Source organism: Nomia melanderi, chromosome 6, assembly GCF_051020985.1.
Source record: "Nomia melanderi isolate GNS246 chromosome 6, iyNomMela1, whole genome shotgun sequence".
Classification (NCBI taxonomy): domain Eukaryota; kingdom Metazoa; phylum Arthropoda; class Insecta; order Hymenoptera; family Halictidae; genus Nomia; species Nomia melanderi.
The window spans coordinates 1,996,748-2,019,187 of record NC_135004.1 but is presented as its reverse complement, the minus strand read 5'-3'; the positions used below and the strand labels follow the sequence as shown (position 1 = coordinate 2,019,187).

Below are 22,440 nucleotides of genomic sequence, written 5' to 3'. Positions count from 1 at the left end.
TGAAGATTGCTTTAAAAAGATCTCTTGATCCCTAGGTTGCTCTTCCTGCTCGATGTCATTCGTATGCAAAAATAACTAAGCTTTTCTTCGAATGACAGAGCGTTTCACGTAAATCAGGGATTTGCATTTATTAGTTGCTGTATTTAATAATTTCACTGTGATTTTGTTATGCGGCTAGAATCTTACTTTGTTCTTCTGGTTATTCCGGTGTGTCGATGGCGGATCAGTTACAGGTCGCGATGTGGAATTTGAGAAATCTGTGAGAAGAGTCGATTCGGAGTTTCCCAAATAGACAAGGGTTCGCCGACCTTCTTAATTCCCAGTTCGCCGAAAGAAGAAGGGCTTTGACTCCTGGTCCGAGGAGCAGTTTCACGGGCGTTGGCCCGTCGAACGTGTTAACGCGATCCGCACACGAACACCTCGTGAACAATGCAGCCATCTCAGTCAGGGTCGCGGAGAACACACACGGGTCCTCGGAATTGCCCATAAAACGGATCCCAACCTACTTTTTCCTAGCGATGTACTCTTCTTAGCCGGTTCGTGGTAACTTGAGGAATGATTTCGTAAGAGCACTGGCCCAGGACAGGGCTGTGTAAAGCAATAAACATTAAATAGTCCACATTATTCTAAATCATGCTTTGTGACTTTAAGGTTAATTAAACGAATATTCCGAACACAAAAACAAAGTCAGAATATCTGAAATAAATTAATTGAGAATCGAGATATTGGTCTTCGCGTTTAGTAGGAATCATTACTAACTACAAAAGTATTTCCTTCGTCAAAATTGTATATTTCATTCGATTCAGTTTCGTTTGATGTATTATTTTAAATAGAGAAATATTAAGACAAAAACTAGAAAACATTAGCAAACCTTTTCCAATCTAAAATATATTCTCCTTCGTTATCTACACCCCAATTCTCTGATTATTATTTTAAATTAATAAGGCTTACATTAATCTTACCGTTTAAAACTAGAAAAAGTATGTAAAAAGCGTTTCTCTCAAAAGTTAATCCACCATTCGTTTGACAAGCATTATATTTTGTGAACAAATCCAAGGACTTACAGAAAAGAACAAAAAATACAACGTATTAATTTATTATAATACACGACGGCAGAATACAAAACTACACCACGAATTCGACACGTTATTCCGCGAATGGGATAAAGGCACCGAAAGCACCTTTGCTTTCCAGGGCCCCAAAAACGTGGCCGCGACATGTTTGCCCCGCGTCGTCGTCCGCTATCCCTTCTCTCGTGCGAACGCGTAACGCTCGGTGTCGGCGGTAACCGCGGAAGCTGGCCTCGACGAGCAATGTCGTCCAGTCTTACGAGAGCCTTCTTGCCGGCAAGAACGAGTCCTCTCTTCGTCCCCGTGCCACCCCTGGTCACGGCTCGTCCTCTCGTTTCCACGGAATCGGTGCTCGGAAGCTGTCCACGCGTGCCCGCAGGACCAACCACGATCATTAGATGCGGCGATCTTCATGCAAATTCGCTTTCCCGAGGACCGGCCGATCGAAACGGGAATTTAGATGAACAACGCCTAACTGCATAGCTACCCGAATGAACGGTGTTGCTAGGTAAAGACGATCATTAACCCGTTAACCATAGGAGGCAGATCAACTCGTAATCGCGTCTCTGCCTTCGAGAACACTTAGTTGTTCCTGTTAAACGGAATTCCGTACGTCTTATCGCGTTATCATGCATACATCGAAGTGAACTACAGTTACTATAGACCTGAAGCAATAGTACGTCTTAGCTACGTTGATCGCTTCATTTGTCCAGCTGAATTATCCAGTTAACGGGTTGAATCTGTCTTCGGGTTCGTTGGAATCTTCAGTTCGTTGGACGTAGTTTAACAGTGTTGTTCGCGGTGAATAAGGACCGATCTCAACGTAGCGAAGAGACGAACTATCCTGCTCCAAGTGCGATCCTCAAATTAGACGATCGTTGCAGCAGAGGTCTAATAGTTGAATAGCGGTGAACGTGGGACCAGATGTCCAGTTGCGCAACGCCGCGCCGGTGTCGCGACTAGTTTGAAGCCGAAGTGCGCGACGACTGCGCGAAGTGCGAACTATGAGATTGCCCGCGATGAAGCCCGACGCGGACAGCTTCCCGCGGGAAGCCAGGTTCTTCGGCGAAGTCGAGGTCAGTACTTCCCCCGATGATTTTCGATCGATGCAGAACAAACGTGTTGTTCAGCGTTGGACTGCTCGCGGCGGGCTGCTGGAACGTGTCTGCTTCGCGATAATGCCTTTTATCGGAATAACGTGCGATCTATTAGTTCCATTTTTGTCGAGTAATATCGTTCGAGTCACTTGTTAGATACTGAATTCTAGTACAGTGGGGCCTCGGTTAACGGAGGAACGATTCTTCGCGATCGAGATCGTTCGATTTTATTTATCTGTAAAGTCAACGGTTCTTCGAAAGATTTCTTCTCGAGTTTTCGTTTCTCTGGATTGTTAGCTGTGTTATTAAATCGGATAATCGAGGGTCTATTGTAGTAAATTCTAGTACAGTAAGATCTTGATTAACCGAGTCGCTATTTCTTGCGTTCTACATCGTCGTTCGAGTCTTTGCTGCTCGTAAGTTCAATCACTTTGATTCTTAGATTGTACTTAAAGATATATATAATCGAAATTTGCAAATGTCTTTTAAGATATTTTGAATTTTTATCAATTTGGATTGTCAATCGTTGATTCACATTGGATAATCAAGGTAGTATTATGTCAATTTTTGTCGATTTGCTACGTTGGTTCATTGTTGAAGTAATGCTGATGAAGTATCGATATCGATACGATGCACGGCAACTGCACCTTGCCTGTCTCGTGTTGTATTATTAACACACTATCGGTCAACTGTCTAAGATTAGATACTACGAAGGTTAGTTTAGTTTTATTAAACTGCCTCCGCTTTTAATTAAGACTGCTCACCTTTAGCCGAGTCCCAGTCGGTGATTTTATGTCGGTGTGGAATTACTTTCTCTAATGTATCGATTTTGTAAGCAGACTTAGCTTCGAAACTCATTTCTGCGTGTGTAGGAAGTAATCTCGTCATATAATAATCTCATATTCTAATCTTATTATTATATTCCCTTGGCATTGTCGTTGGAAAATATCCCGTTGAGATTTATAACTTGCACGAAGTGAGCACTTATTAATAGACCGCAAATCGTCATACATTCATGTCGCAGATACAAACTTCTTAATCACCAAAAATCTTTCAAATCGACAAACTTCTAACGATATTACCAACTCAATTTCACCATAAAAAATTCACCACACAACGTCACTAGTTCACTGTTACCGCAGAAATATCGTTACTGCCTCATTCATTCCCACTCCCTCAATGATGATCTACGAGCGTACATAAACCGAAGAACACAGAAGAAAAACTTACACTAAACATTCGATAATCGCAACGCAAATCCGAACATTGCAGTGACGAAGAGATTCCTAACGTTATAATTTCCCAAGCGTTACTGTCACACTATTCCACTTAACATCTCGCTCCAAAAATGAATTTAGAGACTCGACGAAGTCTTGCACTCGGAATTGTGTTTCCGTTCTACACAGATACGTACACAAATTTTATTCATTAATAATTAAGCTAAAAAGTCAGTTAGGAAGGAAACTGAAAACAAACACCGAATACGACGAAGTGGGATACAACGATGGAGAATAAAGTTAGAGACACTATGAATTCGATTTTCTATCGTTACCGTTAAGTACCCTTAACCCTTTGCACTCTCACTTACCAATTGATTTCATACAGTAAAACTACAAAATTTGATACTTAATATTAAACTTGAGAAATATTCACACAAAATACCTTTGTCCCTCAATGTAAGTGTAACCTCTCGTCGAGTTAATTTCACAAAATATCCTCTCTATTTCATCAGAAAATGTTAAAATATTTCTAATGAAAAACTTCTGAGTGCAAACTTCCAGTCTTCTATCGTTACGAATTCTATTTTCACTCGGTGTCCCTTCCAGTTTCCTTTCGTCCCTGACTTTTCAGCTTATAGAACAAGCGAAGTCTTTCTTCCGTCGGACTATACATGTTTCGAACGCAGAAGAGGTTAATTTGAAAAACCGTCAAGTTTCCGGCGTGCCCGTTGCATATCAAGGGAGACGCTCGAGCAGTCCACTTTCCTCTTTCCTTTCCCTTCGTCGGGTCTATACTCCATGTCGGCCGCGTAGGAACGAGATTCCTCGATCTCGAAATCCGGCTCGCCGGGAGTGTCCACCCACGAGCACGCGCTCGTGCGCTCGTCCGGACGGAGCACAGCTCGCGTTCGAATCCGCGGCGACCCGGTGTGCCCGCTCGATTAATTAACATTCCTAGCCGAGTGCCAGGCAGATGCAACTAATCGGCGATATGCGCTCGGCACATCGGCCTCGGAGAGCGGCTGGACGCTGAGTCGGCGGCCGAGCGCGTGTCCCGGCCGATCGCACCATATTTGTACCGATACCGAGGATACCGGGCCTCGGAATGTGCGTACGTTACACGTAAACGCGTCGACGAGAGTGCCCGTTGCGCGCGGGGAACGCTGGAATGCGAGACGCGACCGTTCTCGGATTAAAACGTCCCCGCCGCGCGAGCGCAACGCGGAATCTCGCGGATCTTGCAACGGAAGTTCACCGGGGCTCGCCGCGACCGATCGCCGGCTGGGACACCGTAACCGGAGGAGGACTCTTCCGGGTCGCCTATTCGGCGGAAATTGTCTGGGTTCTCTGGTAAGGTTAGACCTCCGCGTCCCTGGGATTTACCAGTGTTCTTCGTTGTATCGTAATTTTTTAGGATTTCGAATTTATAAGGAGAATCTGCTGAAATTAACACTAAACGCACTACGACCGGTCAGATGACCGGTTTTAAAATTGTATTAGAAGTTGTAGAATTTCTTTCGCCCATTTAATTTGATATCAATTCTTATATTGTCCGATTAATCAGTTTTTCAGTTTCTGCGTTTCCTTTTGTTCCTGTTTTCACTAAAGAAAACGTATCGTTTAATTTCTTTACTTTCATTTTATATCCAGCTTTTCGTGCGACATCAATTTCCTTGCGTAGTTTAATTGTGTTCGAGTATTTTGGAAAATCTGGTTGTCGGCGACCATTGTGGCTGTCAGCGTGTTAACATACTATTATACTAGAACACTATTATGTATTAACGGTCTTCGCTAAGCATGGACCTCCATGTCCATGGGATTTACTAATGTTCATTCTCTATCGTATCATAGTTTAGTAGCATTTCGCTACTATGTATTAGCAGTATTCTTCAAAGAAATTAGGTGTATACGTAAAGTTCATCTGATCGTTTCTTCGTGTGATAGAATAAATCCAGTACAAAACAAATGGTCAACATTTCTTACAGCATATTGTCTTCGTGAAGTTATCAAATCCATGAATTCAATTCACAAATAACGCGCATCGCCTATCGGATAATCGATCCAAAATCACAAATACGATCGCCAGCGGTACCAGTCGCGTTGCATTTTCTGCTAAACGACCGGAACGCTGTCGAAAGAAACAGGAAACTCGTAGGCGATGTTCGTCTACGAATTACATAATAGCGTTCCGCCGCTGCCAGTCAATGGAATTTCCGATGGCACGTGGTGCATCGTGTAAACGGAACACAGCACGCCGCGGTGCGTCTCGTACTAGACACAGTTCGCACGTGTACCGCTGATTAGTGCCATCGAACAGCAGCCGGCCTGGAATGTTGATCAGAAGTTAGCGAGACGAGCGTTTCATTCGCCGCAAAGCGAAGACGACGCGGTAGATCGATTCGATTGTGACTCCTATTTTTGGATTAGCGTTACGATCTCTGGTTCCCGTGTTTCCTATTTCTCTGAGTAGATAAACCAGTCGGAATTCTCCTAAAAAGATACTGTCACCATTGTTGATCAAGTAGAAACCTGAATGAAAATGAATGGAGCTTTTATCTCTGGCCCTTTTGCATTCCCATCATCCTCTTCAATGTAACCATAATTGCCTCATTAGCAATACATTATACCATCTACCTGAAAATAAATGACATTCATACACTATAACTCGTACATACCTTGAATTCAAATTGTCTCCCCCATAAATTTTCAAGCATTCTTGCAATTCATCTTCACATACATACATCTCTGAAGATGCTCACTAAAAACGTCGCGTGTATTAAGGTAAAGGTAGAATATAAAATTAAACATTCCAGCAAACTCTGCATCAAGGCAGAGTATCAGAACCTGTTGCACAAAGTGCATCTTTACAGAACCACTGACGCGTAGGGTTGCATACCCACTTCCAACAGCGAGTCGGCTATATTTCACGGCTGCGGTTTCCAAAAACAAGGATACCGAGTGCACATACCCATGTAGAATCGTAAGCATTCGAACGTAAATAAACTCATAGCGATTAATCACGCGGCGGTCAGCGAGCGTTCCGTCAGTTCCGCGGCCAATTTCTCGAAGGGGGACGTTCCGAGGAGGAAACGTTGCAACGAAACTGTACCCTGAGGCTGCGTACCGGAGGCACGCGGCGGCAAACACGAAACGCAATTGAAACGCATAAAACAGGTCTTCGTTAAATGAAACCGGGCACCGAGAAGACGTATGGATTATATTCTACACCGTGGAGGCTGCGCGCCTTCAGCCGCGTCTTGATTATATTCTACGCCGGCCGGCCGGACAGAACCTGTGGCGTTTCGAGCCTGGGTTGACCATTAGACCGCGCATGTTTATGCAAAATCAGCATTTTTGCCGAGCCGATCCGGTAAAAATCGAGATTAAGTAGCAACTTATTTTAATTCCAGTTTGCACGGATCGCGCCGGCATCGTTTTATTCGCGTCTACCGTGATCCCGCACTTATCTTTCGCGTTACACGCTCGAAAACCAGGTGAATTATACGTTCCGAGAGTGTAGAACCTGCTCCAGTCTCCGTAGATCATCCCGAGATCAATAGTTTTATTGTAGATCGATTCGTCGCTGGGCAAGAGGTAGCGATTGAATTCTTGAATGTAGAACCACTTCGTTTCGAGATTACTCGTCGATCGAGTCTCGGTCACCGGGACAACGCGTGTGCCCGTGCAAAGTCGGGGAAAGAAATCGAGATTAAGCGGCGATTCGTTTTATTCCGGTTTTGCGATTTTCACCTGTTTTATTCGGCGAATCGTTACGGTTGCGAGCGATGTTTTGGAATGTAATACACGCAGCGCGGTTATGGAAAGTCGACAAGTTTCGTGTGGGATCCTTTGGGATCGTTTGTTACACTTGTTTGGGAAAGAAAGTGGAAGGAATCGACGGGTGAATTTGTTCGTAAGGTTTCTTCGTCACTTTTGGTGACAGTTGCTCGCGACGCCGGAATTTGGATACTTGTGAATACGATTGTTGTGCTTCTCAAAGGTTTCTGAAGAAATTCCAGAAGCACCATATTACGGTTAAATTAAGTATAATTAATACGGATTCCAGAATACAAAACCAAAAACATTTTAGATTGCAAAAGGTTAAGGATCTCTACGAACCCCATAAAACCTATTCACTGTACTCTATTCGCTGCACACGTTGGTAGATGTTAGTTTTTACAGTTAGTTTTCTTTTTAATTGATCACAATTCAAGTCCATAGATAACTGTCATTGTCAACTCTATTTCCAATAGTACATAAAAGCAAAAAACAATCACGATCCACAACGCAGAAGCCCATTTCAAAACTCGGATTCTAAAACAAATTCTACCCTGTTCTACACGTTGCATTACCCATTTCCGTCGAAGGAACATACCATGAAAATGAACGAAAATTCAAAAGAGACTCCTTTCTTCAGGCCCAATCCATGATTACTAATCATTCTCTAATTCCTAAAGTTCATAACATAGTCGCCATATTCTATTCGTTGTACATATCTACAGAAAAATAAAACCAAACGACAATCATCAACGATACAAAAGCGAATTTCGAGAAGCAAATTTTAAGTCAAACAATACCGTGTTCTACGCGATGCATCTCCATTCGCGCGGAAGAAAGTCGAAGAAGCCTAACATAAAAATCAACGAAAACTCGAAAGAGTCTCCTTGCGTCTCAAGTGAAACACGGAAGCTAGCGAAGCCCGATGCTGTTGGATTTGAAAGGCATTTTGAAATACGATTTCGAGCGAGGGCGACGAGTTCGCCTGCGCGGCGGATAACGCTCGCTCGCGTTTTATCAGTGGGTGCGCGTTTAGAATGTAGAAATCCTTGGGTTCGAGCGGTCAGGTTGGCGAGCCGCGCGAGGAGGCCGCAGATCCGCGCGCGGCCAGAACGCGAGCCGAACTGGACCCGCCGCGATCGTTGCGTTCGACGCGTGAAAGTAACGCGATTGCGTAAACCGGCTAAAATAACCCAGGACTATTCGGTTTTTACAGTCAGCACACACCGGCCAGGCCGTCCTTGGCTTTCGACGAGCCGCAAAGCTCGCGGGTTTCTCGTTTTTCGTTGGAACGATCGTTACCTGCGGCTGACCGCCGCAGCTCGAATGCTTTTCTCAGCGGGGAAAACGCTATTTCCATGTATTAGACGTTGGACGGTGAATTTACGCATTTAACATTTACTATTAGTTAGTTATGGTGATACGAAGTAAGACACAGATTGGGAGGAAGAGTCGTGAATATTAATAGAGATTAAAAGTTACTCTTCATTACTGTAGTATTTAAGTCCAGGCCGACTTTACCAATTTGACGGGTATGAATCTTCATTATTATTATTTGCTAAAGGTTCTTGTCAATTCTGATTGAAATAAAGGTTATGTATTATAATCCTCTGTTTTAAAATAGTGAATGTTTGTAAATGCAGTGTTCACCCTTTGTCTTGTATCGACTGAAACCGGAGACGAACATTTCCATACTGAAATTGCCAAAAATTGACATTGCTGCGCACGAAACGAGAGGCTATCATTCATAGCGAACAGAAAATCTGCTTGAGTTCTCGAAGATTGTTAATAGCGGAATAAAATTGAACGCGTCTAATCGTGAACGAAATCATAATCTGTTAATAACTATTTTCATATTTCTCGTAGCTACCTCAATTCTGGAAAGTAGAACAGAAACGATAATTAAATAATACAGAAGAATGTTGTCCGCTATCGTACGTAAAGGGTTGAGCCTGAAACGTTCAGCGGAATCTGAGAAAACCGTAGAAACTCGGCTCGCTGGCAGAATAGTTTCAGGTCTGGCTGGAAAATGTTGCCCGATTCGCTGGAACCGTTCGTGACCACTCCTTTTTCGAAATATCCCGCATGGATATTTTATTCCGCGTTCACTTGGCACGCTCGTTGCCGTCGTTGCTGTCAGCAATAGTCTTCGTAGTTGTAAATAGTCCGCGGACGTTTATGCGAATTCCCATCTTTATAGGCAAGTCCCGGGGAAGCGGTACCACGCACGATTTTGTTCCACGCGGTAATTGTTCCCGGCGATGAAAAAAAATCGCCTGGATTGAACACCGTCGAACCTCGAGGTTGCGTTCTCCTATCGGAATTTCCGCGAATCGTAAACGCGCGGAGATCGGCGGCAGTAGTTGTAACACTTTGTTAATCCCCGGAAAGTGCGGATCTATTCGAAGCACGCGTTTTTCTCGGACAGACAGAAACCGAGAAGCCTTTTACTATTTCGCGAGTGGAACACGAACTCCTTCGACGCGCTGCTGAAAGATGAAAACCGTGTACCGTGACTGAATGGTTACATAAATATGTAACGAATAAAATGCTTAAATAGAATGTGCTGCCATTGCAGCTTTAATATGCCGACTGCCACGAGAATCTTGAGCGTTTCACGTGTCACTTCTCCTTTCGTTGCTGAGGTGAATAGAAACAATTGCTGATCATTTGCTACCATAATTCCTAGATTAACTATTATTTTCACTTAATAGTGAACGCTGGGACTACTATAAAGGGCGTTTCGACATTTCTTCTTTCACAATTATTAAGAAGGAACAGTTGATTTAAAATTATTAAATAAGTGAATAGTCCCAAACTAGAATACAAGCAAACTGGAATCTCAATAGATGCTTTCGTACATTTTTATAAAGTACTACAATCGAAATAAATAAATATTAAAATACTCTTTTATAATAAATGGGACAGTCAATTGTACTGCTCGATAGTTCTACAGTGAAACAGTTTTATTTATCAATCATTTTTGTTGCTGCGATTGTTTTCAAGCAATTCGGAAACGCTACTAACCGATGACCACCATGACAGTCGATATACAAAAAAAGAGCCGACCGTTTCGAAAACAACGGCAATCAGCGTCGATCCTTCGGTCTAAAGAAGGCGACGCGACGTCGGACACGTTCGAAGATAAAATGAAAAATGAACTGGAACTGGGGCGAGGTATCATTCTTTTTCTTCGATCCGCGAACGGCGACGAGATCCAGCGTACGTTCGGCGATCGACAACCTTCGCTCGACGCGATCGCGGTGTCGAAGGCACGCGAAGATAGAGCGGCACCGCGCCAAATGGGAATATCTCAATTGCCGCACTCGCGTAGATTAAAATTCCTCCGTTGAACCGTTTCCGTCGACTTTGTCTTACTCTCTTTCGCGAGGCGGGCGATAAATGTGGAATCAACATTCTAGAAAATGCAGATGAGTCCACGGCCGACGGTTTTTCTCCGTTCGAACAAGGATCGTCTTCACGAAAATCCGGTTCGAACATACCGAATAGTGAGATAACGCTTCTGTGTGGTCGTGACGTTTTTCTATTACCAACCAAGAAATAAAAATAAAGATATGTGATTGGCAAAAGTAAATAAGTCGATGGGTCAAATTTTTTAATCCGTCATACAAGCAATTCCCGTTCTTCAAATTTGAAGAAAATTGTTCCTTCTTGTTGGGGACATCTTCGGAGAATAATATGTTCAAGATATTGCTAAATATTTATTTGATAAATAATTACGTATACGAATACAACTTGAACGTACCTACATTAAAGGGAAGTATTACTAGTAAAACGACGAAAAATAGGTTAAATACTCTAATACTTCAAGCGTTGTCTCCCAAAAATGGTAGCATTCTATGTTTTCCTTCTATATTTGTCGAATACAACAGTAGAACCTAGTTTTTGATAAGACCTCATTGAAGAATCACTATATTGTAATAAAAATGTCGACGATCTTTGAACTCCTGCAACTGGATAATGAAAGGTCGCACAACGTTCCGCTCGGCCCGTTATAAAATGCGAAGCTTCCACTTTCGCCTTCCACGAGCGATTTTTTCCTACGATGTTTTTGCGTCGCCTGGCATTTAAACGGTTAAACGGAGGCCGTCCAGTGTTATCGGGATCGATATTTCATTCGATCGTTTCCCCTCTCCGCCGAAATATTCAACGGCGCGTTGGAAACGAGCGGATCGGTCCCGGGCGACGAGGACGCGTTACAACACACACCGCCGCGCCGGGCCGAGCGCACGCGAGCGTGAACGCGCGCGAACTTTTACGCACGACCGCTGAATCCGCTCGGGCCGAGGCGAATCGCCGATCCCCGGTCAGATCGACCGCCATTATCTTTCGAAATAAAACGGATTCCTTCGATTCTAGGTGCCCGATCGAGTCTAGAATCTAATCTTCTAGCAATAAACGCGCGATCGATCGAATCGCGAACACGGATTTCCGAAAGCCGCGATCGTAGCTATGACCTTTCGACACGAATGAGTCTCTAGAACAGTAATTTCTACACATCCTACATAATCGTTAATACTCAGATATCATTGGTACCTAACGGAAAGGAAAGACATTTATAAAAGTAAATACATATAAGGAATATATTCATAAAATCGAATGCATATAAGAAAAATAGTTGAATATAGGTCTCTGCGCAAGATTCGACATTCTAGTAAAAACAATTGAAAATATCGATATCTAACAATCTAAATGAGATCGGGCCATCTCACCCGGAATTACCCTGTGCAAGGTGTTTCGCCTGATGTCCAGGTCTGCCCGGGGACATCGATGCCACGGACAGAGGAACTGGTTGCAATGAAACGAAACGTTTGATATTCGAGTTCCATTAAACGAGTCTGGCGACGACCGATCTTGCCGCACGGTGGTCGTTTCAGATTTTATAGTTCGGCTACGCTTCGACAGCCGAGGGAATCCTCGTTCCACGGTGGAATTTCGTTCAACTGGTCTTCGGTTAGCAAGGCCACCGCATTCGGTTCCAAATACACGAAATCGTCGCTGGCTTCTTGTTAGGACTCCATTTATCCGAATCCATCGGAAGATAAGATAATTCTGTTAATTGGATCATTCGGATCCAGCTCTCCCTTCCATTATCATTGATTAGCGTCGAACGGCAGCTTATATTCGATGATTGCATGCAGGGTAGATATTCGATAAACCGACTACCACTTCGAATATAGTTGCGATAAACATATTAATGAAGTTCTGTCATATGAAAGCTGAATAATCGAGAATAACAAGCGATAACGAATGCAGAAGAAGCAAGCAGACTATTAGCTCGGATAAGTGTCCATTATCTAGACGACTTAACGCATTACTTACCGAATGATCGAACGTTGAATTAAGCTTGAATTCTTCTGTGTACCAAAGCTTTTGACTGTATCTTAGAGACGAGGGGAATGGAAGAATTTACGTTATCACTTATTTCTCTACAATATCAATGAACATTAACAGGATCTGTCATAAAAATTCATCTAAATAATTGTAAGCCGTTAAAAAAATACGGAACATTGAACATTTAAAATTTTGGGGAACCTGTTTATAAACAACCTTAGTTAAACACTGCTGCCGTAAAATCATTAACCAACTGATACGTGACGCATTAATTGAGTTGCTCGGACGCCAATGCAGTTAAGTCCATTCTTTGATATTCCCTGATCTTTGTCAATTTTAATGGAAAAAATAATATATTTTGTCGCAGAGCCTACCTTTTGAAAAAGGACTTGACACATTTTTCTCAAATGAGTACAAACCAATGTATCAAGAAACATCAATTTCCTCAATTTTTCTTTTCTGAATTTAACCGCATTGGTTTCTGAGTGACTCAATTACTAAGAGCGTCACGTCTCCGTCGAATACCGGCCGTAACGCAGTTCCCTGTTTGATTCCAGAGACGGTAAATGGTAGGATGGACAACTGCGGAGGCGGTCAGCGCCTGCCCCCGGACGGGGACGAATTTCCAGCGGCGTACCAGGAGTTCGGCGGGAACAGTCAGCAGTACCGATTCGTGACGGCGGCCGGCGCGACGGCGAGGGCGTCGACGATGACCGCGAACGGCGGCCTCGTGTGCAACGACACCGAGGCGTTCATCGGCACGGAGAGCTTCAAGCTGATCGACGGGAACGTGGTGACCACCGCGAGCATAATCCTGCCGGACAACCGGGTCGGGCTGTCGGGCGTGGAGAACGCGGGCAAAATTGGCGGCCTGTCGAACAACGAGATAAACGGCAAGAAGGGGAGCGTCGACGGCGTCTGTCAAGAGTCTGCCAGGGAGAGCCGCGTGAACGACACCAAGCCGTACGCGTCAGACAGCTTCGCGAAGAAAGCAACGTCCGTGACCAACTACGCCGGCTACGGGAACCAGGGTAACGGTAATGTACTGCTGTCGGAGAAGAAGGTTGAAATCACCGGATACTATCACAAAGACACGCCGCCGCCGGTTATTGAGGAGCCGCAGGACCACGGGGAGAAGGAGGCGTTGGACACGCCGCCGCCTCTGCCGTTAACGGGTAAGGATTCATCCGCGTTTCTCCGCTCTCCCGGATCTCTTCGCCGCGCTTTCCGATCGTACGCGACACGCACGCGTCGGGTTAACCGGAACGGAGGCGTCGCGGACGTTGCTTGCCGTGACTGTTTCGCTGAGAACGATCCGCTGAGATTGAAGTTGACAAGTTCGATGCTGCGTGTACTCGTATAGGGATTATTTTTGGGAAAGGCATGCAATGATACAAGGGTGAAAACGGAACTAGCAGTGTTGATGATAAAATAGGTTTGTTAATGAATAGAAGTAGAGTGTGGTAAAAGGGTAGATGGGTGATGGTGTTCATTTAATTGCTGAATCGTAGAATACCCTCTGTTAGTTTCGACAACTACCCTTATGGACCTCGCATAGTCTCTTGCTTTTCTTGCCACGCAGAGCACTACGAAGAAACGAACCAAGGTTTTACCAAATATCTAGCACCGCTCATTCTTTAAATCATAGAGTCCGCTTTGACCGAAACTGAACATTCGCTCGGACTGAGAGTTTTACACTCGTTTATATCAGTACAATTTCTATCGACTAATCATTATTGTTACTTACGCTAAGTACCGAACAAGAAGGTAATATTAATGGTAACGACCTGTGCTTTGTCCGTCAGGTCCACCCAAGATAGAGACGACCAGTGTGTACTCGAGAAGCGTGTCGAACTTGGAGCCGCCTCAGAGGAAGTTCTCGTTGAACGGAGAGCTCTGGAGGCAAGATGACAAGTCGGAGAGGTCTGTCAGGGACAAAATCGCGATGTTCTCTTCACAGAGCAGCCTGGATGGGCCCCTGTTCCCGAACTCAATCACTGTGACAGCAGCGACGAGCAATGGCAGGAGGCTGTCTAAGTACAAGTCCACGGAGGACGTATGTAGCGACGAGAAGACTCCTGGACAGAAAGAAAGGGCGTCCTTCTTCGCGGACAGGACGCAGAGTTCCTTCGACTTGACCGATTCCGGGAGAAACGTTGGTCAAGAGACTGGAAGAAAGTATGGACAAAGGCTGCCCGGTCTGCCCCAGAGTCCCTCGTTGGCGCCTGCAACGGTTCACGCGTCAAAAACGTTCCCCGTGGTGCCGCCCAAGCCCGTCATCTCTTCGACCACGCCACTGATCAGCTCGTACGAGAAAGCCTCGACGACCAAAGCTTCGATGAAGAGTTACGCGACGCCGGCGAGCGATTCGCAGAGCAACGCGCCGCAGGCAAATCTCGGCAATCATCAGAATTCCTCGAGCGTGCCGCCGAAACCAGCCGCGACGTCCGCGCTGACCCGTGCGACCAGTTTCTCCGGGTCGACGCCGTACCTCCAGGACCGAAGCGCGGCCTGCAACGAGCTGTTCGTCAGCTCGCAGATCGCCAGGACGAACTCCCTGGCGTCTACGTTCCGCAGACCCAGCGAGGACATTAGGAGGACCAGCCTGAACCAACTGATCGAGCAGAGAAGGCGGTCGATATCCAAACTTAGGGGGTTGGTCATTCCGGAGAAGGAAGCCATACCCATCGAAGCGCCAATCGTTGATCTGCCTGAGATCAAATCCCGGGATTCCATACTGTTGCATCAGGTAAACGAATCGAAGAAGATGTTAACAGCAATAGCTGTTTGACGATCTGCAAGGAGAACTTCTCGTTCGATTGCTCACGGAGAGTTAGTTTATTGCGTTGTATATTGATTGTTCTTGAATATAAAAACTAGCTGAATCAATGAGAATCACATTTCAGCTCCTAAATGTTACAATTTCAGTAAGAATCCTCTGGGCTTGTTTCAGATACCGAAAGCCAACATACAGGACAAGTGGGGTTCCCAAAGCTCCCTGGCCAGTAACGCTAGTACGGCTAGCGTACCGCTGAAAGCGACGACGTCTTTCAAGATGCCAGCGCCTCAGATACACTCCAAGTACTCCCCTGCGTTCAAAAGAAAGAGCCTCGCAGTGTACGGCACGTCCTCGAACAACAGTCCTCTAAACGGTACGGCGAAGTCCTCTCAGGCATCGTCAACAGCGACGGCAACAGCGACGACAACATCAACGCCGACCATATCCGAGCCGCCCAAGAGCCTGGAGAGCATCTGCAGTCCGACCCGAAGCGACTACAGCTTCGAGTTCGCTTCGACGGCCAGTTCTCCCGAAGGGCTACGCAGTAGACCGAAAACCGTGCAGAGGAAGACACGGATGGAGTACGATGACTCGGACAACGACTCTGCGGTCAGCAGCTCGCAGAGTAGCATCTCGCGAGGCTTCAGCCCGCCGATGTCGCCGGTTCCATCGGAACGGTCCACCGTTTCGTCCGAAAGATCTTACATATCCGCGGAGACCAATTACCGGCACCGGGCCCTCATCATAGACAGTCCTACCAGGCAATATGGTAGAGAGTCGAGCGGCGTAGATTACACCCGGTCGAGTATTGTGAACGAGAGGACGTTCGTTTCCGAGCGATCGTCTTCCAGCAGCAGCAGCTCGGACCCTAGATCCCCACAGCCAGTCGAATCAAACGCGAGAGCCTCGCAGATACCACAAAGGCAGCTGAAACGATCGAACAGCACCGACACCAACTGCAGCACGTCGTCGACCCTAACTTCCGGTTCGCAGGCAAGCGCGGAATCGTTATCCAGGCGAGTGCTAAAGCCGCAGAGCGTGGAGGCGATCAATCGGAAAAACATCTTAGCCAGCGCCAGGTGTCGGAGCGGAAGGGACCTAAACGGCTCACCGCTGATACAAAGGAAGTTCCCCGAGGAGGATCATCGCGGAGTCATCGAGAACGGCGACGATCGCCAGAAGAGTCGGGTCAAGAACGTGGCCCCGAGTCCGCAGGACGTCAAAATCGCTTACATAGAGGTAACGGACTCGTTTACGGAGGACGGTGACAGTTTCCCGAAGGAGGAAGAAGAACCAAAACTGCCACCGAAAAGAAGCGTCCCGCCTCCAGTCGCACGACCTCCTAAATCCGAACTCTTAGAGCCTTCGAACGACCTGAAGATGTGGGTGCGCACGGAAGTCAAAGCGATGGCCAGATCGGCGGAACTGAAAGCCGCTAAGAAGATCGAGAAGAAACCGGAACCAGTTCCTGAAACAGTCACCCTGAAACACAAAGCCGTTGTCGATGAACAGCAACGTGGTTCCGTTGACCTGCCATCGGGAAATAGAAACACCAACAGCATCATCGATACCAGTGCAACGGAGATCCCGAAGCAGAGAAGCAGACCTAGCGAGTCTTCTAAGAAGCTCCCCGAAGATCAGAACGATCTGCTGACTATTCTGACAACGAAGAGCAGGTCCAGATCGGCAATCCACGTGGACGATGGCAGTTTCGGTAGATCCAAGAGCCAGATGAGCCTAGAAGACATTCTAAGCGCGAAGGCTGAGACGAAACTGTCCCGAGCGCAGAGTATCGAGGGAAGAGCCGACAAGAGTCCCATCGTTCATGCCGGAGGTCAGAACAAGTTCCTCTGGGAGCCGAAGGAGAGCCGATACGGTAGGAGGAGCTCAACGAATTCGAACGATTCCTGGAGCGACGACAAGTCGTTTGTGTCGAAGATACCAACGCTAGGGAAGTCGCGGCATGCCGACAACACCGAGGACACGATCGAAGCGGAGAAATCGAAGATCGTGTCAAAGATACCGACCACAAGAAGCCTGAACCGACGAAGCGCGAGCGTGACCGACATGAAGAAAGCTTTGGAAAAGATGGAGGCCACGTCGTGCACGCATCAGGGATCTGGGACGGCTCACAATCGGTTCCCGAGTTTGGACAGCAGCGTGGACGAGAATCTGTCGCCTGTAGGAACGGACGTAGACACGGACAGATGTTGCAGTGAGCAGTTCGGCAGCATCAGCTCGCTGGCCAGTAGCACCAGCTTGATCTCGCAGCAGGAGCTGGCGCAGCTGGTGGAAGAGGCGAGTCTCGAAGAGGCTAGGGGTGCTCACGACGTAGTTGTCGTACTGCTGCACAAGGAGAACCCCGCGGGCAGCGTCGGGATCACATTGGCAGGCGGAGCCGATTGTGAAGTCAAGGAGATCACGGTGCATAGAGTATTGGCGCATTCCATAGCGGACAGAGATGGCAGGGTGCAAAGGGGAGACAGAATCCTTAGCATAAACGGAAGAAGCACGCGCGGACTTACGCACAGGGAGAGCTTATCGGTGCTCAAGCAGCCTAGGTCAGAGGTCGTATTGGTCGTCTCGCGTGCCAGGAGCGAAGATGGGGGCAGATTAAGGTCGCGGACCGCGAGCGTCGAAACTATCATCGAAGGTGAGGGAACAATGATCGCTAGGCTGCGAATTTTTATGCAGACGGTAGTCTAATATTTGTTTAATTTGTAACAAACCCCATCGTACTCGCGTATCCTCAAAACATTTCGGAAAAAGATAATCCGAATGTTCGCATTGTAGATGAGTTCATCAATGTTCGAATGACAGTAATATAATACCAGGACACACCTTAAACTCGTAAACTTCAACAATGATAACCTTAAACAGAAAAATGATAACCTGTCTGCTGGTTTTATACATTTATTGAATTTCAGATTTTCAGGCATTGAATAATGTTTAACAGACTTCGATGGAATCTTGATTTGAAATTTTATTTATGATCTGTTTATAATAATAATTATTATTATTATTATTATCGTTAATCGTTCCTCATGAATGTCCATATGATCGTAAAGTTACTCTTTGATACTGGATCTTCGGGAAAATTGAAAGCATTGTTTTGTTTTTTCTTGTTCAAAGGATTCGAGACGAATGGTGTCGCAGAGGATACTGCTTGGGGGCCGCCCTCGGTTGTAGCAGTATACAAGGATGGAGCTGGTTTAGGATTCAGTCTCGAGGGTGGTAGAGACAGCCCCCTCGGGGATAGGCCATTGGTGATTAAGAAAATATTTACCGGTAGGTTTCTAAATTTCGTCGTTATAATCAATTGGGATAGAGGGTTTCAAGCTTTTGTATGACACTGCAGAAAATAAGTTTTGTGATACGAACCAATTCAGGTAAATTCTTTCTATTTAATCCTATCCAGTATATTTAGTTCGGTAACTGCAGCTTGGACAGACCCTGGATTAGCGTTAACGAATTGAACAACTGTTATAGGAGGTGCTGCCGAGAAAACAGGTGCTTTAAAGGCAGGGGACCAATTATTAGAAGTGAATGGGAACGATGTGACTCGAATGTCGAGGATCGAGGCGTGGTCTCTCATGAAGAAATTACACGACGGCGAAGTAAACCTCCTAGTCAGGCACCCTGCCACCAAATCATCGTGAATGATAGTCAATTAAAAGGAACATGTCGTGGTGGGACCCCGTGGAACGCTATTGAGAGGATGAAATGTGTGTTGTGAATCTGCCCGACCGTTGAACGAAAACACTTGTGAAGGTAGTGAACAAACAGCAACGAAGTTTGACCCCGTAAAATTAGATGATACAATACATAATTGTAGGTATCCACGTTCAATCTTATGTTCAACGTTTTGTTCTCCCACGAGCGATTGGCTCGTCCCATCTTATAATGTTCAATGATAACGAATGTTCTGTTGAATCGTTACATAGGATTTGCATATCGTGCTTATATAATGAGGTATTATTGTTACATAACTTTGTTTGGATACCTCCATTTCTGGAGAGATTCTTTTTTTATACTCTTCGTTCTGTTGTGGTATCCGTTGACTATAATTTATATACCTTAGCGTTGTTTCGAATACGGTCGGATTGACATAAAAGAAGGAATGCTTTTCCTAATTAGCTGGTAACCGTAATGGAAGAGGCAACGTGAGACACATGTTTCTGTCTTACAATTTTGTGTAATACGAATCGTTACGAGCTGAACGGACGGAGAGAAATTTTGTAAATAAGATTAACATGCGCCAAGAATTCGAGATCCAATGGGTATCTAGAAAAATGTTACATATAATATAAAAAAAAGAGAATGGAAGAAAGAAATGTTAATATAACGCGTTACATTTAATGGTTTATTTAATTGTAGACTGACATTCGTTTCTAGATTTGCGTTTGTTAAAAATCGTACTGTGATATGTATGTGTGTTAATATAAAACTAACAAGCGTTAATAAGCAGAAAACGACTCGCAATAACAATATATTTTAATCTAACAAATATTTACGAGACATTCGATTAATCGCTTGATTCTTTAACGTTACATATGCTTCCTCCTCTCCCCCTCCTACATGTTTTCTATACAAGGATTCAAATGCCGCAATGTAACTTTTGTCGATAATAAATGATACAATCGAATAGCACGTGTGTTGGTGTGTAATTCTTTTTTCATTTAATTAAATCCCAATTCACATTCAAGGTAACTTTCAGGACAGATGACAAACTAATCTGTACACTTTTGTAAACACATAAAATTCTTATTTCTACGCATTTAGTAGACATTAATTTTGTTTATTATGAAACTTACAAAAGTGGTTAAACAGACAAAATTAATACCAATAATATTTCTTTGCTATACGATCCTCCTTGATACCCATTTTCTCCATAATGTCCATCTCAAATGTTTTTAAAGATGCCTAAATAACAAATAATGTATACTTAATATCAATGATACAGATTTAATTAAGTACATTATTTACATACCACAAATGTTTCTTCCATTACATCATCTTTCTTTGTATCTTTTGGATGTTCAAAATAGGTCTTAGGATCTTTATAATCTATTGTTTCTTTAGCGGTTTCTGGCATCGGAATAATTCTGCCAGTTCTGCTAGAAACTCTTACATACTCACCTTCCTCTGTATACTTCCATTCAATAGGAGTACCTTTCCTAACATAAATACATACAAATTTGTGCTTTACTTGCACTTTACATAACATCTATATAATGCTTGTTTTTTATATAATATTTACAGATCAAATGGATCGACCAATTGCACTTGAGTTGTAACTAACAGCGGCTGCTCTACACGAAGAAAAGTTCCAGGATAATTTTTAGTTTTTCCTATGCACTGTACTTTTGTATTCAGCCCTTCGACAATAACCCAATTCCTTTCCTGTATAATATCCATTACTAAACCTTGTTTTCCTTTGTCAGGACCAACTAATATTTCTACCTGAAAATAAAACATTTTTAAATACATTACACTAAAATTCACTTAAAAATCATAGATATAATTGATCAAAAATCTTGAACATCGATAACTTGTTGTATAAATTAAATTACTTTCATACATGTTTTTCTTTTAATAATAACTTTAAACATTAAGAAGATATTAGCTAGAAAAATAATAAGACATGATTCAAGGTTCCAACCAAGTATGTGCATGTAACATTACACGATCTCCACGAAAGAAGCTCCAATCTTTTATGGGTTCAACATGAATCATGGGTTTCCTCGGGGGATGTACATGTTCCACCTGAAACTCCTGTGTCCATGGTCGATGAATGGAGAAATGAAATTTTTTAGTTTTTATTGTACGCTGAAGGTACTGAGGTTTCCCACGTGGTGTTCTCCAAAAAACCTACACACAAATTAAATTATTAATAAAAAAATATGTATAAATAATTGTAATACATGTTACTTAAATTACTGTACCCGTTCTGTAACACGATTTATATAACTATCTGGTAAATTCGAATATACTTTAGACCAATGTTTCATTTTTGTAAATAAGGTATTTGTGAGCCTCATTATGTGTAATTATAGATTTAAATTAAACTTAGAAAATTTTATTCTTTAAAAATTCCAATCACAAACACAGAATTAACAACCGACGTTCTTAAAATGCACAAAGATACACACTTAATCAATAAAATTGGTACGGCTCATCACGTCATAGATGGCAACATAGTCTAACTGTTGAAAAGTAAATATATGCACATGTATGTATAAATACACTGCGTTTTTAGGTGAACAATTTTGTAAAATATATAAATATATCGTTTACAATTTGCGCATCTTAAATGTTTAATGACTTCTCTCATAGTGTTTACAAAAATTTGTTCGAAACATTTAACCGATTACAGTACCATCTAGTGTGATCTGCACAATATCAAAATAATTTTCTATTGCAACGTTAACTTTGTAGCATACATGTTCAGTGATTTTGTATTCGAAAAAATTTTGTTTTAAATCCATATTTAAATGGATACATTACTTACGAACACACATCTGTTGATTTAGACGTTCTGATGATTATACTGCACTAGTCTATTAATATTCCCTAAGATTTATATTTTATTCCATACTGTATATGTTTAAATATGTTAGGTTGGGTAATTGATCTACGTGATCTTTGTTAGCAATGAAATTGAACTTAAACATGTATAAAATGATGTCTTTAACAATTAAAAAATGTGCTCCTTGTTTGCAAATACGACAATTTGCAAACCTTATTTGTGACAAAAATCGAGTCGATAAAAAAAGTTTCAATAGTTTAATAAATTACACATATTTAAATTATAGTAGCTTGATAAATCCAAAACATAAAACATACTACCGACCATTCTATGATAATGTTCGGATGATGTCTAAAGAATCTCGTCTTCCACCACTAATGAACGTTCCATTTATTTTGCGTCGTCCATTACTTTCTCCCTATTATTCATTTGTATTTTTAAAACAAGTCAGAGAAGAAATAGACCGAACATTTAGTCTTTTAGAGTTTAGAACTGGAGCAGCACAGGTATGATATTTTTATCAATTTTTTAATGCATTTAATATAAAATCAACAGTAGTAAAATAATTATTTAAGTGAAAAACAATTTTCTATCTGGTTAAATTGTTAATTAA

The 22,440-nt window shown here is 43.5% G+C and overlaps 2 protein-coding genes across 5 annotated transcripts in view; one reads left to right on the top strand and one right to left on the bottom strand.

The window, feature by feature from the left end:
• The window catches only part of bbg (PDZ domain-containing protein big bang), a 100,916-nt gene extending 79,469 nt beyond the window's left edge, over positions 1-21,447 (top strand). For all 3 annotated transcript variants that reach the window (XM_031977676.2, XM_076368349.1, XM_076368350.1), the window contains 5 exons: positions 13,077-13,694; positions 14,325-15,268; positions 15,473-17,951; positions 18,431-18,586; positions 18,788-21,447. In XM_031977676.2, the coding sequence (XP_031833536.1) occupies positions 13,077-13,694; positions 14,325-15,268; positions 15,473-17,951; positions 18,431-18,586; positions 18,788-18,957 (4,367 nt within the window). In that variant the 3' untranslated portion in view covers positions 18,958-21,447. The remainder of the gene's footprint in view (positions 1-13,076; positions 13,695-14,324; positions 15,269-15,472; positions 17,952-18,430; positions 18,587-18,787) is intronic.
• Positions 20,076-22,294, bottom strand: mRpL24 (mitochondrial ribosomal protein L24). 2 transcript variants are annotated; one of them, XM_031977895.2, is made up of 5 exons: positions 22,152-22,294; positions 20,984-21,169; positions 20,559-20,761; positions 20,289-20,475; positions 20,076-20,221 (listed from the first exon to the last, which is right to left on the bottom strand). In XM_031977895.2, the coding sequence occupies exons 1-5, from the start codon at positions 22,152-22,154 to the stop codon at positions 20,135-20,137; spliced, it is 666 nt and encodes a 221-aa protein (XP_031833755.1). In that variant the 5' UTR covers positions 22,155-22,294; the 3' UTR covers positions 20,076-20,134. The 2 variants fall into 2 exon arrangements, with proteins under 2 accessions (XP_031833755.1, XP_031833750.1); XM_031977890.2 differs by lacking the exon at positions 22,152-22,294 and adding an exon at positions 21,244-21,393.
• Positions 22,295-22,440: the final 146 nt, after the last annotated feature.

Bases quoted from the DNA above. Each gene is read 5' to 3' on its own strand.
- mRpL24 (XM_031977890.2), bottom strand. From the start codon at position 21,339: ATGAGGCTCACAAATACCTTATTTACAAAAATGAAACATTGGTCTAAA. The intron at 20,762-20,983 runs GTAATGTTACAT...TTTTATTTTCAG, and splicing joins GCTTCTTTCGTGGAGATCGT to GTAGAAATATTAGTTGGTCC. The intron at 20,476-20,558 runs GTAAATATTATA...TATTTATGTTAG, and splicing joins TTGGTCGATCCATTTGATCT to GAAAGGTACTCCTATTGAAT.